Here is a 15,423-nt window from a genome sequence, read left to right on the forward strand (position 1 = left end):
AACGTTGTTTATAAGAGCAGAGTTATGAGGGGCGCTGCCATGAGCCAGTACTGAATCCAGAACCTCGTAATCTAACAGGGACTTAACCACAGAGCCAGCAGGGAACCCTGAAATGCAGACCACAATTTCACATCTTGTTGAGAAAAAATTGATTTGCCCTAAAATGAAGTTTCTAGCTCAGAGATTTGAATATTATTAGTGGCAGCAGGACTAGCTGAGAGTGAGGATGTAATGTGTGTACAAAGTGTTTGAAGGAAGAAAGAATCTGTAAGTTTAAGAAATGGGAGGGTGAGGAGACACACTGCTGCTGAAGGTCTAGATCTCAAAAACTATAACTCCTATGGGAAATATATTTAGACTCTGAGAGAGAGGAGGCTTGTGGCAACATTTTAAGGTGTGATATGTGCTTGAGGAGTTCAAACTGTGGGAGTGAGACAAACCCACACAACACACTGATGAGGTCTGAAAATTGCTGTAAATACCCTCAATTTAGACTTAAATTTCTCTAAAAGTACAAAAGGTATCACAACACAGAATACAACTTTGAAAATTCAAAGTTTTGTTGACGATTTAAAGTTTGAATGGGGACTGTAGGATAAGAGATGTCCAAGCAGTGGAGTTTCAAAGTAATAGACTTCCCTTATAAATTTTGATGTTTAAAATTTTAATTTGAAACCCAAAGTGCTACAGTACTAATAACATAGAACACACAACATAAAGAAAATAATAATAATGATAAGAAGAAGAAGAAGAAGAAGAAGAAGAAGAAGAAGAAGAAGAAGAAGACGATTTAAGATGAAAAAGCCTTCCTGAAATAAAGTTTTTTTTAAATTACACTCGTAATATCTCAAAACATATTTTATCTCACTGTGGCCCTAATAGTGCCTTTAAAATAGAGAGTAACAAAAACTTAAATAGTGTTTTAGTGAACGTTTTACGTCACCTGCCACACCCTCTGACGCCACAACACCGGAACAGACGTTCGGTTACGTCACGTTGGAACAGTCCTTCTCGAACAGCCTAGCAACTTCTGCGGTCTTCAAAAAAAAAAAAAAAAAAAAAAAAAAAAGAGGAAAAAAAAACTTACTGAAGCGCTAACAACCCGGACAGAAAATGGACGCTAGAAAGATATCTTATATCTTGATGTTTTCCTGAGTGCTGCGGTGTGACGGCTGGTGGCGGTAATAACGCGACAGTCTGGCGTTAAACAGAAGAAGAAGCAGCAACAGGAGGTTGAGCGGAGCGGACATGGCGGACGACAGCAGGTTCCCAGCTGCCAGATAAACGCCAGCAAAAAAAGCAAAGCGGAGGACGAGAGGCAGCTGCCGGGGGACTTTTTTAATGTTACATGGATAACCGGCGCTCTCCGGGACTGTAAGCCCTCCCAACTGAAGCCGCATGGCGTCCACTCAAGCCCGGCTGGGCCAGCAGGCCTTAGCGGTGCTAGATGTGGCTCTGCGAGTTCCCTGCATCTTTATTATCGACGCCATTTTTAACTCTTATTACGACCCCGGTTCGGGCTGGGCCGGGGCGATGGGGAAGGTTTTGGTCAGAGTCATGGGTAAGCATTTCTTAAAGTGTAAAGTCTTGTTCAGGAGCTCCCAAAATCTGTCAACAAAACACGACAAGGTGACAGCTAGCTGGCTGCTAGCCCTGAACGTTAGTCAGCAGTGTGAAGCCATGTCACCTGTCACACCGGCTAAAGCCGATTTAACCGGCAGCAGAAATATCAATACAAGCCAGTTTTGTCTGACACAAAGCTTAACAGGTTTACCTAAAACCTGATGTAGTCTGGTATGACGCCGGCTAGCAGCTAACGTCAGCTGTTTTGTCACAGCTGTTTGGTCAAATTCTTGTTTCCCTTCCTTTTAAAACCTTCCTCAACTCAAAAATACGTTATTTAGCTTCACTGTACAGAATGATGTACGTGTCGAGTTTGACACTAGAAAGGTTGTTTTCACATTCAGCTACTGAAAATGGAAAGTTTCTCTGCGCTCATTGAAGATTTTACTGGGGTGGGAGCTGTGAGCAGTGACATCACACATAGTTTGAAAGCTAGTCCGGGTCCAAAATTCAACTTACACAGGTGTGACGTGGAAACCTGAAGCCTCCACTGAAATGAAATATATTTACATATTTATAGATGATGGATTTTTTAGAGTATGTTAAATACGTCTTATAACAGGCTTATTACTACGAGGGATATTTTTATGCAGCCTACCTGTCAACATATGCCTGTTTATCCTCTGTGACGTTGCGTAGAAAACAGAAGTCTGTCTGAAAACAACAGTCAAACAAGTGTTTTAGTGGCAGATATCATGTCGTTCAGTCTCAGCGTGCTATAACTGTTGTATAACTGACTGTTGTTGACTTTAATCTCCTTAGAACAACAGCAGAAGAAAAAATAATGTTCAGCAACAACTTTGATTTTGAGTATTTTGGAAGTATTTCATTGACAAAATGACAAACAAAGAATTAGCTATATATGGTGTTGAGCTGGTCTCTTTCCAAAATGATTTGAATATCTGTTAAGAGCCATAATAAGACAAATAGTAGGTGGATCAACGTCACGTCATTAAAGGACAAGTCTGTCTTAAACCAGCAGTCAGGTGTCCATATGAGCAGTGAAAGAGGTTTTCCTCGCTGTAATCATTCCTCCTGTTCATACTGGATATTAAAAGATCCTTCAAATGTGCTTTCAATGGAAGTGATGGAGGCCAAAATCCACAGTGTGTCCACACAGTCGTTTAAATGTTGATGTGAAGCTTTATATTCAGCTTCAGCAGTCTGAGTTAGTCATATCAAGTGGATATCTGACACATTTACAGTCTTTTTAAGCATCAAATTCCCTCTTTGTGTTTCCTCGGACAGTGTTTCCCTGTTGAGCTGCAGGTGGAAGTATAGTAACAAAAAGAGGGACTTCCATTGTAAGGTCATTATGAAGGGATCTTCTACTGGTCAGTATGAACAGGAGGAATGATTACAGCAAGAAAAACAGGTTTCACTGTTCATTTGGGCTCCAGGCAAAAATTGTGAGCTCATCCTTTAACTGAGTATATATTCAGCTAAAGCGTGGACTTATACTGAATATATGGGCCTTATGAACAACATTAATATTGCAAATAATTCCTTTTTTTTCTGACCAACAAATTCAAAACCCAACATGTGTTCAGTTTACCAACACACACTAAGAAAACCACATTTCATTCACATTAGTGGACCCAGAACCATTGAAATCGTCAAATTTTTAGCTTAAAAATGACTTATATGTTCCTCTAACTTCATTTCCTGTTGATGGACTCTAGTAACCACATCATCATCTTAGTATTCCTGTCTGATATTAATGGAAATATTCAAGATCTTGTTGCAGGAAGTGAAACATATGTTGATTTCTTCTGGTAAGGATTTACTTCCTGTTCATTTTGACATTAGAGTAAAATGACATTTAAGTTAATGATACTGTAACTCTATAACAAAAATTTGGCATAATACTCTATTTGATTATTCAGCAGTCACATTACATTATACATTATTACATTATGGCATAATAATCATAGTCACATGATCGGGGACAGGTATAGATGAAGCCTTTCACTGCCTTGAACTCAGTCGACACTAATCCCAGTTTTCATGCTCTCTAAGAACAACCTGTTGTAGCTTAATGTTGAGGCATTAACAGACATACAGATAAACAGCAAGCGGGTTACATAATTCCCTTGTTTGTACAGTTTGTAGACCTTTGAACTACTCGTGCCCTCTGAAAATCCTCTCGGTGTTAGTCCAGCGCCGCCGGGTTAGAAGCAAGTGGCGACGGGCCAAACGAGGTGCTCGTCAAGTAGGTCAGCCAACAGTCCGGTCTCATGTTTCCCCCACCACACGATTCTTGACATTTAGTTCCCTCACATACAGTAAACCTAGAAACGTTGGCCTGATATACAACTAAAAACAAGTCTTAATAAAACTGAAATGTGAACTTTGTTTATGTCATTTCAATTTAAAGTGTAGTCAGCGAGGTTCTTCTCCACAGACAATAAGAGCCCACGTTAATGTTGTTTTGTGTTTATTTAAAAAAAAGGCACATTTGGAAGCTCTCTTTAATCCTACATTAAAAAAAAAAAAAGCTTATGACAACACGAGTAAAACTATAGCTAAAAGCAAATCTAAACCTTTAACCCTTTACTGGGATGTAGGATAGTATAATGAGCCTCTTTATTTGACAGGATAAAACAGGTGGTGCAGCGGCCGTCACATATATGCAAAGACCTCTGACGTCACGTTTTACTGCAACGCTGCACAGATAGCACTGCTAGCAGATAGCACATCGTCCGACTGGTTCAGCTCATCCACAGCCAATCAGAATGCAGTATTCGTGCTTTATGCTGGTTGCTGTGCTATTATGTGTATTGTTGACAGCGTTCCTTTCTCGTTTTATCCATTTTGTGGTTTTATTTTTCATCTCATGATAGTAATTTTTTCACTGTGTACCTTTTTTTTTTTTTATGTCTTAAGAAATGTTTGACAGTTTGTTGTGCTTTGCCTGGATGTTTTTCTGCTTTCCGGACTGTGTTCACACTTTATAACAAGGCAGATTGATTGTCGTGAGCTTCCAACAAGACAAACTAATCCGCCGTGTCTTGTGTTTTTCTAGGCGTCCTCATCTCCAGTGTGGTGCTGCTGCTCTCCCAGAAAGCCTTGTTCAAGTTCTACACCCTCTTCTTCGCCGTTCTCCTGGGCATGGCGGCGGTCCTCATCAACTACTACGCCACCTCTCACATAGACTTCTACAGCGCCTACTACAAAGCGGCGCTGGGCTTCAGGCTGCTGCCGAGGAACGGGCCGACGCTGTGGCTGGGCATGGCCGCCGTCCAGCTCGTCTTCGGGGTGGGCTACGTGTTCCTGCTCAACCTCCAGTCCGTGTGCGCCGCGCTGGTGGTCCTGGACATCATGATCCCTCTCTGGGGGTTGATGATCGAGCTGCCCGTGGACGTCAGGCAGCTGGTGGCCGTGTTCTCGGGCCTGGCGCTGGCCCTCAACACGGCCGTGTGCCTGGCCATGAGGCTCAAATGGTTTTACTACTCCTGCCGGTACGTCTACCTGCTCGTACGGCACATGTACCGGATCTACGGGCTTCAGCTGCTGCTAGAGGACACGTGGAAGAGGATCAGGTTCCCCGACGTGCTGCGGGTGTTCTGGCTGACCCGGGTCACCGCCCAGGCACTGATACTGGTCTACGTGGTGCGGGCGGTGAGGAGGGAGAGCGGCGACGCCACGGGCGCTGCAACAGACGGCAGCTCTGACTCACAGGTAAGATCAGAACCGTTGAGTCTGCTTTTAATGCAGGTCTACAACGTAGAAAAGAAGAAACTTAACTCACCGGCCAGGGGGACGGTTGGATTGATAGTTTAGACGCACATAAAAAACACATACGGTGCACATGTCTACACTGTAAAGGGACAAACATGAGTCGTTTCCTCTGAGCCGTCATGCCAGATATTTTATTACATGTCTGTGTGGTGGATAGTCTTCTAAGATTTACTCGCCAACCGGAAAATCTACCTGCACTCTGCGCTTGGCGGATGTTTATTTCGGACCCTGTCTAGACTCCAGCTGATACATCAGGATGGATGATTTCTTTTATATCAAATCAGCGTTTATGTCGGCCAACAGGTAGCAAGAATTTTCAGTACAGAAATGCCAAAGATACGTTTCAGGTTATTTAAAAACGGTGCCTGAAAAGTTTTTCATCTGTAAAATGTTGTGCTCAGTATATATCATGGTGAAAAACAACCAAATTTAAAGGATCCTTATAAAAATGTTATGTATATGTGTTAAAAAGACAAATATCTGCTAATATATCGCTATCAGCTTTTAAATCTCATATATTGATATCAGTGTCAGCATCAATAATCCAGTATCTGTCAGGCTCTAATGCTGGTTCTCGTGTAGCTGTGTGACTGTACCGTTTCCATGGTTTCTTGCAGGGTTACCTGCTGAGCTGGGACGTGTTCTGGGATCTGACCAGTAACCTGATCATCTCCGGCTGTGACTCCACGCTCACCGTTCTGGGGATGAGCGCCGTCATCTCCTCCGTGGCGCACTACCTCGGCCTCAGCATCCTGGCCTTCATCGGTACGACTGAGTGTGTGTGTGTGTGTGTGTGTGTGTGTGTGTGTGTGTGTGTGTGGTCCGCAGGAAATATGTGTACATGCTGGACAACATTTAGGAACATTTAGTGAAAATGTGCCTGAAGTTTGGTGTTTTGTCTCATTCAGGTTCGACGGAGGAGGAAGATAAACGTTTAGGTTTTGTGGCTCCCGTTCTGTTCTTCATCCTGGCTCTGCAGACCGGCCTTAGCAGCCTGGACCCCGAGGAACGCTTAGTATGTCATCACAGCACCCACAACCGATAGACACGTTGATCACTAATTTGTGTATAATATGTCGGGTATAATGAGAGGATGTAGAGAGGGATCAGAAACTGGATGTTCACTGTGTTTCTCAACTTTTTCTTTAACTTTCTTTATTATTTCTTTTCTTATCGTTTCTGTGTCGTCTCCGCCTTTTCCTCTAAACTAGCTTGACATCTGCAAGAGCTGCTGCTGCTATTAAACAAGCTCTTCCTAAAGCCTCTGATATACATACAGAACTCTTAAAGGCCAGTTCATGCTCTCTGCATCCACAGACAGCTGCACACAAACGTCTGCAGAGCATGAACCGGCTTTTATAAAAATAAACAATCTAATAACCTCCTCAGATATAACCATGTTTAGTTATGTTTATGTTCTCAACGATTCGTCTGACAACTAAATAATAGAACTTATTACAAACAGAACTGCATGAAGTTATAGGAGAATCCATCATATGAGGGTTGCACATTATGAAAATTCAACCATATTTCATACTTAAAGCTGCTTCGCTTTTAATAATCAGTCAATTTGTGTTGGTTTATTTAAAAAAAGATTGAATTGATCAGATCGCCACGGTGCACAGTTCTATCAATACTCTGTAAAAGAAGATGCAGATGATATTTATGTTTTCTATTTGCTTTTATTACAGAAGTTTGTCTGTTGTTCTTAAAGTCTGTTGAAGCTCACTGGCATGTTGAACTGATTTTATAGAGAATATCCTCTTGCTATCGTGATACGTCATGAAGAAACTCAGAGGTTGTGGTTTAGCGTCACATGTCAGAGAGTTGAACCGTCTCTCGCTTTGCCCCCCGAAGGTCCGCCTGAGCCGCAACATGTGCCTTCTGCTGACGGCCATCCTGCACTTCATCCACGGCATGACCGACCCCGTCCTGATGTCCCTCAGCGCCTCTCACGTCTCCTCTTTTCGCCGCCATTTCCCCGTGCTGCTGGTGTCCCTGGCGCTCTTCGTGCTCCCCGTGGCGCTCAGCTACGCCCTCTGGCACCACTACGCCCTCAACACCTGGCTCTTCGCCGTCACCGCCTTCTGCGTGGAGCTCTGCCTCAAGGTGAGGACGGAGGGTTTGATCACGGGTTCGTTAAGCTCTCGGTGTTTCACGTCTGTTTCTCAGCCTGTCGTTGTGATGTTTGTGCTTTCAGAGGTTGATACATGTAAATAACGTGGAAACGGTCATGGAGTCTTTGTTTTCCTGCGGGGCTAAAGACGCCGTATGTAACTTGTTTCCCTCCCTCCCTCCAGGTGGTGGTGTCGCTGACGGTCTACGGCCTCTTCATGGCCGACGGCTTCTCCAACGTTTTGTGGGAGAAGCTGGACGACTACGTCTACTACGTGCGCTCCACGGGCAACATCATCGAGTTCCTGTTCGGCGTCATCATGTTCGGGAACGGCGCCTACACCATGATGTTCGAGTCGGGCAGCAAGATCCGCGCCTGCATGATGTGCCTGCACGCCTACTTCAACATCTACCTGCAGGCCAAGAACGGCTGGAAGACCTTCATCAACCGCCGCACGGCCGTGAAGAAGATCAACTCCCTGCCGGAGGTGCGCGGCGACCAGCTGAGCGACATCGAGGACGTGTGCGCCATCTGTTACCAGGAGTTCGCCACCTCGGCGCGCATCACGCCCTGCCACCACTACTTCCACGCGCTGTGCTTGAGGAAGTGGCTCTACATCCAGGACACCTGCCCCATGTGCCACCAGAGAGTCTACGTGGAGGAGGAGAGCCGAGACAGAGCCGCCTTCTCCAACAACAACGGGGGCTACGCAGCCGCGCCGCAGGACGCCGCTCCAGCAGCCCCTCCGGCGGCGGGGGAAAACCAGCACGGACAGCCAGACGACGAGCTGCCGGTCGACGGGGCGGCGGCTGGAGCGGCGGCGGCCGCGGGGGGGCCGGGAGAACTGGACAACGAACTGCTGGAGGACAACGACAGCATAGAGTACGACGAAGACGAGTGGGGGACTCAAAACGGCGGCACGCCGATAGAAGAAGACTATATCAATGATGACACAGACTCCACAGAGGACTGACAATAAAAGATCTATAGATAAATATACATATATCTTTATTATATTTAACTTAAAAAGAATTATAAAACACAACTTCAGCAACTTAATTTGTTCTTGAAAAATGTCAGGGATGTCATTTTCTTTTTTTTTTCTTTTTTTTTTCTTGTTAGTTTCTTTTTGTTTGATTTTGAATTTGGGTTTTACTCTATAAGGGCTCAAGGAAGAGTAACTGCTGCTCTCAGTCTGTGTGTATGAATGCATCTGTGTGTGTGTGTGTGTGTGCGTGTGTGTGTGTGTGTGTGTGTGTGTGTGTGTGTGTGTGTGCGTGCGTGTGTGCGGGGGCTGCGTGACGTAGACCACATGTGGGCACAGCTGTCTCTCTACACTGTTTATTTTCCCCACATCTCAAAAAAAATCACACACACACATCAGTCAGATGAAATAAAAATATCAGATCTCTGCCTCGTTGAGCAAACTATTGAACGAAGGAAGGAAGTTTCAGCTACTGTTTTAAATTTAGTCACTTATGCAGCCCCAATGAGCAGGATATATATATATATATATATATATATATATATATATATTTATATATGTATATATCTACCTGGTGTGTGTGTGTGTGTGTGTGTGTGTGTGTGTGTGTGTGTGTGTGTGTGACTGCCGACATGAAATGTTGCTCAGATGATGTCTTAAAGATGCAGTTCACGTTTCCCTTGCAGTGTATTATTTGGAGGGAAAATGCTGGAGAGTGTTTTGGTTCGTTAACGACAAAACCGCGGAACAAATCCGAGCTCGGATCAATCTGACGAGTCGGTGTATTTGAGTGTTTCAGGACTGATTTTATAAATGTGAAATAAGTTTTTTTGTGTATGTTTGACTGACACGGCAGACTCTTTGGGAATAAGAGAAGACTGGAGCGGTGATCGTCGGCAGTTTTTAAAGGCTCAAAACATCGATTTAAATCGTCTAAACTAAATCAGCCTCTCAAAATCCCGACTCGCAGATTGATCGCAGCCCAAGTTTGAGGTTTAATTTGTTCCAACGTTTTTTTTTTATTTTGTCGTCTTGAACAGAATATTTGTGAGAGAGAGAGAGAGAGAGAGAAGCAGTTTTCTATCAACTCTGCGCCAACCAGAGAGGAAAAACAAAGAGAGGTGTGTCTGATTTTTAAAGTGACTTCCTACTGTAATCACTGATATACCTCTTATCATTACTTAACTACTGGTCTCTTGTGTGACCGCGCTTACATTTGTGTACGTTATTGTACATATAATAAAAACAGATACATGCACACTTTCTCCTTTTTTAGGATAAAAGAAGTTTGTTTTTTTTCTCCCCCCCCCCCTGCCCCCCTCCCTCAGTTATGCTACTTTTCCTCATTTCTCATAATCAGTATTCAGTTTTGGTTAAAAGCTTTTTTATTTTATTTTCAGACCCAGAATCGGTTGTTATATGATAAAGAGTGCTGGTGTGGAGTCGCAGTGCAAGCTTACAAATGAAGAGCTCGATCCCAAAAAAAAAAAAACAAATGTATTGGATAAAATGATTTCTCTGTACATGTCCCAAAAAATCCATCATGAAAAGCTGCAAGTTCTTCTGTCTACTGTGAAGTACTTGCTTTCTTTTTTTTTTTTTTTTTTAAAAAAAAAAGGAAAAACATGCCATAATTTGTTTTTAACGTATGTGCTAATTGTCATTTTTTTGTTCCCCCAAAGAGTGTCATCGTGTCATTCGGTAAATGCACCTTTTGTTTTGTTTTGAATCACTGGTACAAACAGGAAGGTTTCTTGTTCTGTCCGTATATCTCGGCCGACAAACGGAGACGACAGCACCTTTTTTTTTTTTTTTAAACGAAGGCTCAAACTGTGTTTCTAGTCTCAGGGGTCCCGCTGCAGGGCTGGAAGAGTACTTTCAAATACGTTTTCCTTTTGAATTTCCAGGCCTTAAACATACTTTACGGGCTGTAGGAATGTCTGGAAAAAGTTCTGACGTTAAAAAAAAAAACTGTTTCAGAGGTTTGCAGAGATGCTGTCGTTTCATACAATCTGTGATATCTGTGGTGACGTCGAGCTACGAGAAGCGGACCGGTCAGCAGCAGATGTCCTACTGAACACTGATCCAAGATCTTTTAACTACCGGCACTAAAATGTGCCTCGACGGTATCTTGACAGTACAACAGGTCCCTGGATGACTAGAGATCTTCATCGTGCATTTGTATTAGCTTTCAAGCACAACTCCTACGAGTATTACCTTGTTTAGACTTCCACAGCCTGAACGTCTTTTAGGGTTTGAGTACAAACTTATGTTTATTACTGTTGTAATTATCAGTTGCAGAAAATTAAGCTGCAAGAAATGAGAAAGAAATGAGGTGGGGGGGGGGGGGGGGGGGGGGGGGGGGGTCTAATTTGATTAGAAAGCAGTGCTTTTAGTCATGTTTCTGCTATTGAAGGACTTTGATTATTAGGTTGATTGTTCCGAAAGCTTTTCGAGGAGATAAAAGCTGATCATTTTGCCTTTTGTTTTAAAAAGAGATTTATGTAAATAAAATCATCTTTGATATTGCCTTCGGCCTGTATGTGAAACATCACCAACATCACCTTTAAATGACTCGCTCACGAACATATGAAGCACATTTCTCTACTCACTATACAATAATAACTCATAACTTACACACAGGAGCTCTGGTGTGTTAAGACACCAGTTTGAGTTAAAGACTTTAGGCTTAACAGCAATATAAACCAAACCACATCCAACGTAGATCAATAATTAAGGTTCTTTTGAGAGGTTGTTTGTGTCAGAATTGTTTGCCACTGTATTTATTCATAATGAGTTATCAGATATTATTAAGGACACCTGCCAGGGGTTAAACTGAGGCTGTTAATATCTCGTTAAATTATAATAAATGTGTAATAGACAAGCAGGAGAGCCATAGCAACAGTACTGTTTTTGTTGGACTTCTGGGATCCCGCGTAGTTAACATTCTACATTTATACATATATTATATTATAATATTTGATTAAAATGTCTTATTCTGAATATCTTAGCAAAAGTTTTAGATAAAATATAACCTGTCAATGTGACAAAAGCGTCAAAACAGCATTTACAAAACCACATAAGGAGATAAACTTCATAATAATACAAACAAATATAAAATCATAAAATTCCTGATGCTTTGTGGCAAATTTATTTGGGGTTCTGGATTTGGGAAATTGGGCTTATGACTTCAGTAATTACAAAATCCAGTCTAAGGCCTGCTAACTAGTTATATATTGTTCTTTATTGGACACAGTTAAACCCACCATACACCAAAATTATACTGCAATTAGAAACCACATATAATGCCATAGACACTATTATACCAAATGATACTGTAATTAGTGTGATGACCCCTGCTGCCATCTTGTGGTTGCTCTGTGGTTCACCTGTCTGTCTGCAGGTGATTGTTAGTGTAACCTGGAGCACCTGAAGGCCTCGTTATGTTCCCAGGTTATTTAAGTCTGGCTGCAGTGCAGCTCTCTCTCTCTCTCTCTCGCTCTCTCTCTCTCTCTCTCTCTCTCTCTCTCTGTCTCTGTCTCTGTCTCTCTCTCTCTCTCTCTCTCTCTCTCTCTCTCTCTCTCTCTCTCTCTGTCTCTCTGTCTCTCTCTCTCTCTCTCTCTCTCTCTCTGCTGCAGTTCTGCTTTGTCCCACAGGTACCTTTGTTTTGGTTATGCTGCTGTAGTTCCTGTCTTTGCTTTTACCTTAAAACACCCACACACACATACACACACACACACACACACAGTCCACTCATACATCACATGCACCACTGATTTCTGAACCCCGTACTTTAAACTTTAAAAATATCTTTTTATTAAAACTTGGCGTGTCTCCTGTTTGTTGTGGCCAAAAAGCCAGGTCAGAACAGATTGAGGGCTCGTCTGGGTTTTGAATCCAGGTCCTCTCGCACCTCAAGTGACAATGATACCCCTAACATTAGAAACCAAACAGGAGATCCTAATACACTATTAGACACCATTTTACAAGATCATAGTCTATTTAGAAATCAAATACAATACCATATTTTGGATCTGATATATGTGATCTTGTAAAATGGTGTCTAGTAGTGTAGTAGTTGGTTTCTAATTAGAGTATAATTTGGTATAATAGTGTCTAAGTAGAGTATATTTTGGGTCTAATATGCAGTTTCTACTTACAGCATAATTTAGGTGTCTAATTAGGGTATAACTGTGTTTGTTTACTGTCTAGTAAAGAACATAATATTTCTAGTTTTTGTCTAATTTGAATCAAATTGAGTCTTTTTAGTGTTTAGTACCAGTGGTTTTAATTTGGAAAGGTACAACCGGAAGCACGTTGTATTATTTTGAAAGCTCCCGCCGGAAATGCGCGTTTGGATTCCGGCTAGCTTGATGCTGCTTTAGTTGTTCAGCTTAGCCTGAACTTCATGTGCCAAACTCCTGACCTCCGAGTCTTATAAGATCATGAGGCGGTTTGAACGGCGGACGGCGAGAAAAGAGGATATGGGCGGCTGCTTGAAAGTGAACCTGAGCTTTAGAGAAACCGTCAACAAAACTCGCCGCTTTCTTTCCCACTAAGGTCGGATTTAGCTAACTAGTAGGACCGAACAAGATACAACTTCTGCCCGGGCGGCAGCCGCTGTCGGAGCGGGGGAGACGGTGACGGAGGTCGGCGCTCAAAGAACCGTCAAGAAAAGCAGTTTTTACATTTAACGTACTGGATAGTTATTTATTTTTGCCACAATGCTCAAGCTGTGCCTACATAGAGCTCTCCGGCCGGCTGTACAGAAGTTACCGTCGGGACTCCGGCAGGCGCCACCGGCGGCTGCGGGGGTGACAGCGGCGAGGCTGCCGGGGATAGGGCGCCACACACCGAGCTGCTTAATGGGAACACACGGGAGAAACGAGCCGGGGGAGCCGCTCAACTCCCCCAAGAGAGCCAAAGAGTTCATCTACCGACTCCATCCGAACGAGAGGGCGTGTTTACTGAAGGAGCTGCAGAGTTTCGAGTCCATAGCTATCGCTCAAGGTGAGAAAACAAGTTCAAAGGTGGAAAATCTTCTGGAAGACAGAAGGAGAAGTCAGGTTATCTGCACAATATGCACCGATATTTTAACGGTCTCATATTGGTTGGTATTGATATACCGTGCAGTCTTGGTACAAGTGCAGGTGCAAATCATTGTGTAAAGGTAATTATTCAGGAGTGGCCGACAGTTGACAGGTTTTCTCTCCAGTCTGTCATCTCAGCAGGTGATTTCACTCTTGGATTCCTTCTCCTCCTCTGATGGGAGTGCCAGTCAACGGGTGGAGCCTTTCTTTCACACTCAAAGGCTCTTAATTGGCCACACCTAGGGCTGAACATGTAGAAAAAATTGCTGTTAATTTGACTGATATTGCAACTGCGATATGATTTGCGATATAAGACATCATTATTGTCATCTTGACTGGAAAAAAAATGATTATGATGTGATATTTGCAGGGATCTGTATCAAACAAAGATGATAACTCAGTAGAATATGATGTGTAGACCAGGACATCTGCAGCACAGTAATGTTATTTTGACTCACATTTCACCTGCAGTGTAAAAAATGCAGTCAGTCATATGGTGATTTCATTAAAATTAAGATTAATTGTTCATCCCTAGAATTAGCTGGTTGAGTGTTAGCTGATGGTGTAGAGATACTGAGATATTTAAAGGTGCAATCTGTAGCATCAGGTGGCCGCTGTAGAAACTGCAACAACATTGGCAAAAGGTGTGTTGTCATGTTTTCTTGCAAATTCTTTTGGGCTTTGACTAATTAGATTTGTAACTCATTAAGTAGTTTACATCAGAGACAGAGATGTAGACACCACATGTACCTACAACAAACACAGTACAAGCACATATATTCTACCTGACATGCCAGATTAAAACATGTTATTGTTCTCGGCTGCAGTGACAGCTGCACGGGTTTTATTTCCATTTATTTTTCTATTTCAAGAATTGTACAACTCGTCCTCAACAGGAAGTGTCTGCACAGCATCTACATCACTTACTATCGTTTTGATTAACGGCTGATAAACGTCACAGCTCTTGTTGCTACGTTACAACACTGCAACGATTTAATCAATTAATCGAATAGTCGAGAAACTAAATATCAACGGAATAATCTTTTTAGTCACGTTTTAAAACATAATTTATTGATGCACCGATCTGACTTTTTCAGTCCTGTTACCGATACCTTCTGGTATCGGCCGATACTGAGTATTGATCAGACACTAGTGTTTATTTAATAAGCAGTATGGATCACTGTGTGGAAGAGACTGGGATCATCATATCATGTGTAAGACAACATCAGGTTTGACTTAAAGGTTGGTTTCCTAACTTTGCAAAACAAAATGTAATTTACTGAATTATTATTTATTAAAATAAGAGTATCCGCTGTCTCGTCGTTTTTCTCAGTAAATACAGCAATTCGTCGCATCTCGTCACATGACTTTGGATGACTAAGGATGACCGTAACGGTTGATATCTGACATGAAGTCGGCCATGTTGCTGCAGGTCCTTTTGAATAAATAAGGGGGCAGAGAGTCGAGCCAAATCTGCCTGTTTAAAAAGCTTAAAAACATCAGATATGTTTGACTGACATTGATGATATAAAAGGATTATTTTGTACCTGTGAAATGATTTTGCTTTAATAAGGTACAGGAGGTATACAGGAACACACCTTCGTATTGTTTGTGTGTGTGTGTATCTATGGTCTGACACATTTTTCTGCAGCCTGTGTGTGTGTGTGTTTGTGTGTGTGTGTGTGTGTAGTCACTGGGTGTAATTCCTCTTTTGAGTCACCACACGGGTATTCTCTATAAGTTTGAAAGGGAAAAAAAAAAAAAAATGTGTCCACGTGAGCCAAACCAAAACCACAATGACTCATCTTAGCACTGAAATAGTAAAGTCAGCTGCTGAATCAGAAGCAGAAAGATCACAGTATTGTCTT

At 42.5% G+C, this 15,423-nt stretch overlaps 2 protein-coding genes across 6 annotated transcripts in view; both read left to right on the top strand.

The window, feature by feature from the left end:
- Positions 1 to 967: 967 nt before the first annotated feature.
- rnf139 (ring finger protein 139) lies at positions 968 to 10,068 on the top strand. 2 transcript variants are annotated; one of them, XR_006100317.1, is made up of 7 exons: positions 968 to 1,561; positions 4,649 to 5,304; positions 5,982 to 6,129; positions 6,273 to 6,379; positions 7,222 to 7,473; positions 7,665 to 9,586; positions 9,866 to 10,068. XR_006100317.1 is itself a non-coding variant. In XM_042436174.1 (6 exons), exons 1-6 carry the CDS (start codon positions 1,399 to 1,401, stop codon positions 8,451 to 8,453), a joined length of 2,115 nt encoding a protein of 704 aa, XP_042292108.1. In that variant the 5' UTR covers positions 968 to 1,398; the 3' UTR covers positions 8,454 to 10,068. The 2 variants fall into 2 exon arrangements, 1 of the variants encoding a protein (XP_042292108.1); XM_042436174.1 differs by having other exon boundaries at positions 7,665 to 10,068.
- Positions 10,069 to 12,800: 2,732 nt separating this feature from the next.
- The window catches only part of tmem65 (transmembrane protein 65), a 48,528-nt gene continuing 45,905 nt past the window's right edge, over positions 12,801 to 15,423 (top strand). For 2 of the 4 annotated variants that reach the window (XM_042436232.1, XM_042436233.1), the window contains exon 1: positions 12,805 to 13,475. In XM_042436232.1, the coding sequence (XP_042292166.1) occupies positions 13,190 to 13,475 (286 nt within the window). In that variant the 5' untranslated portion in view covers positions 12,805 to 13,189. Of the gene's footprint in view, positions 13,476 to 15,423 lie in introns of all 4 variants that reach the window. The other 2 variants (XM_042436235.1, XM_042436234.1) reach the window with 2 other exon arrangements.

This window comes from Thunnus maccoyii, chromosome 15 (assembly GCF_910596095.1).
Source record: "Thunnus maccoyii chromosome 15, fThuMac1.1, whole genome shotgun sequence".
In the NCBI taxonomy this organism is placed as follows: Eukaryota; Metazoa; Chordata; class Actinopteri; order Scombriformes; family Scombridae; genus Thunnus; species Thunnus maccoyii.

Bases quoted from the DNA above. Each gene is read 5' to 3' on its own strand.
- rnf139 (XM_042436174.1), top strand. From the start codon at position 1,399: ATGGCGTCCACTCAAGCCCGGCTGGGCCAGCAGGCCTTAGCGGTGCTA. The intron at 1,562-4,648 runs GTAAGCATTTCT...GTGTTTTTCTAG, and splicing joins GGTTTTGGTCAGAGTCATGG to GCGTCCTCATCTCCAGTGTG. The intron at 7,474-7,664 runs GTGAGGACGGAG...CCCTCCCTCCAG, and splicing joins GCGTGGAGCTCTGCCTCAAG to GTGGTGGTGTCGCTGACGGT.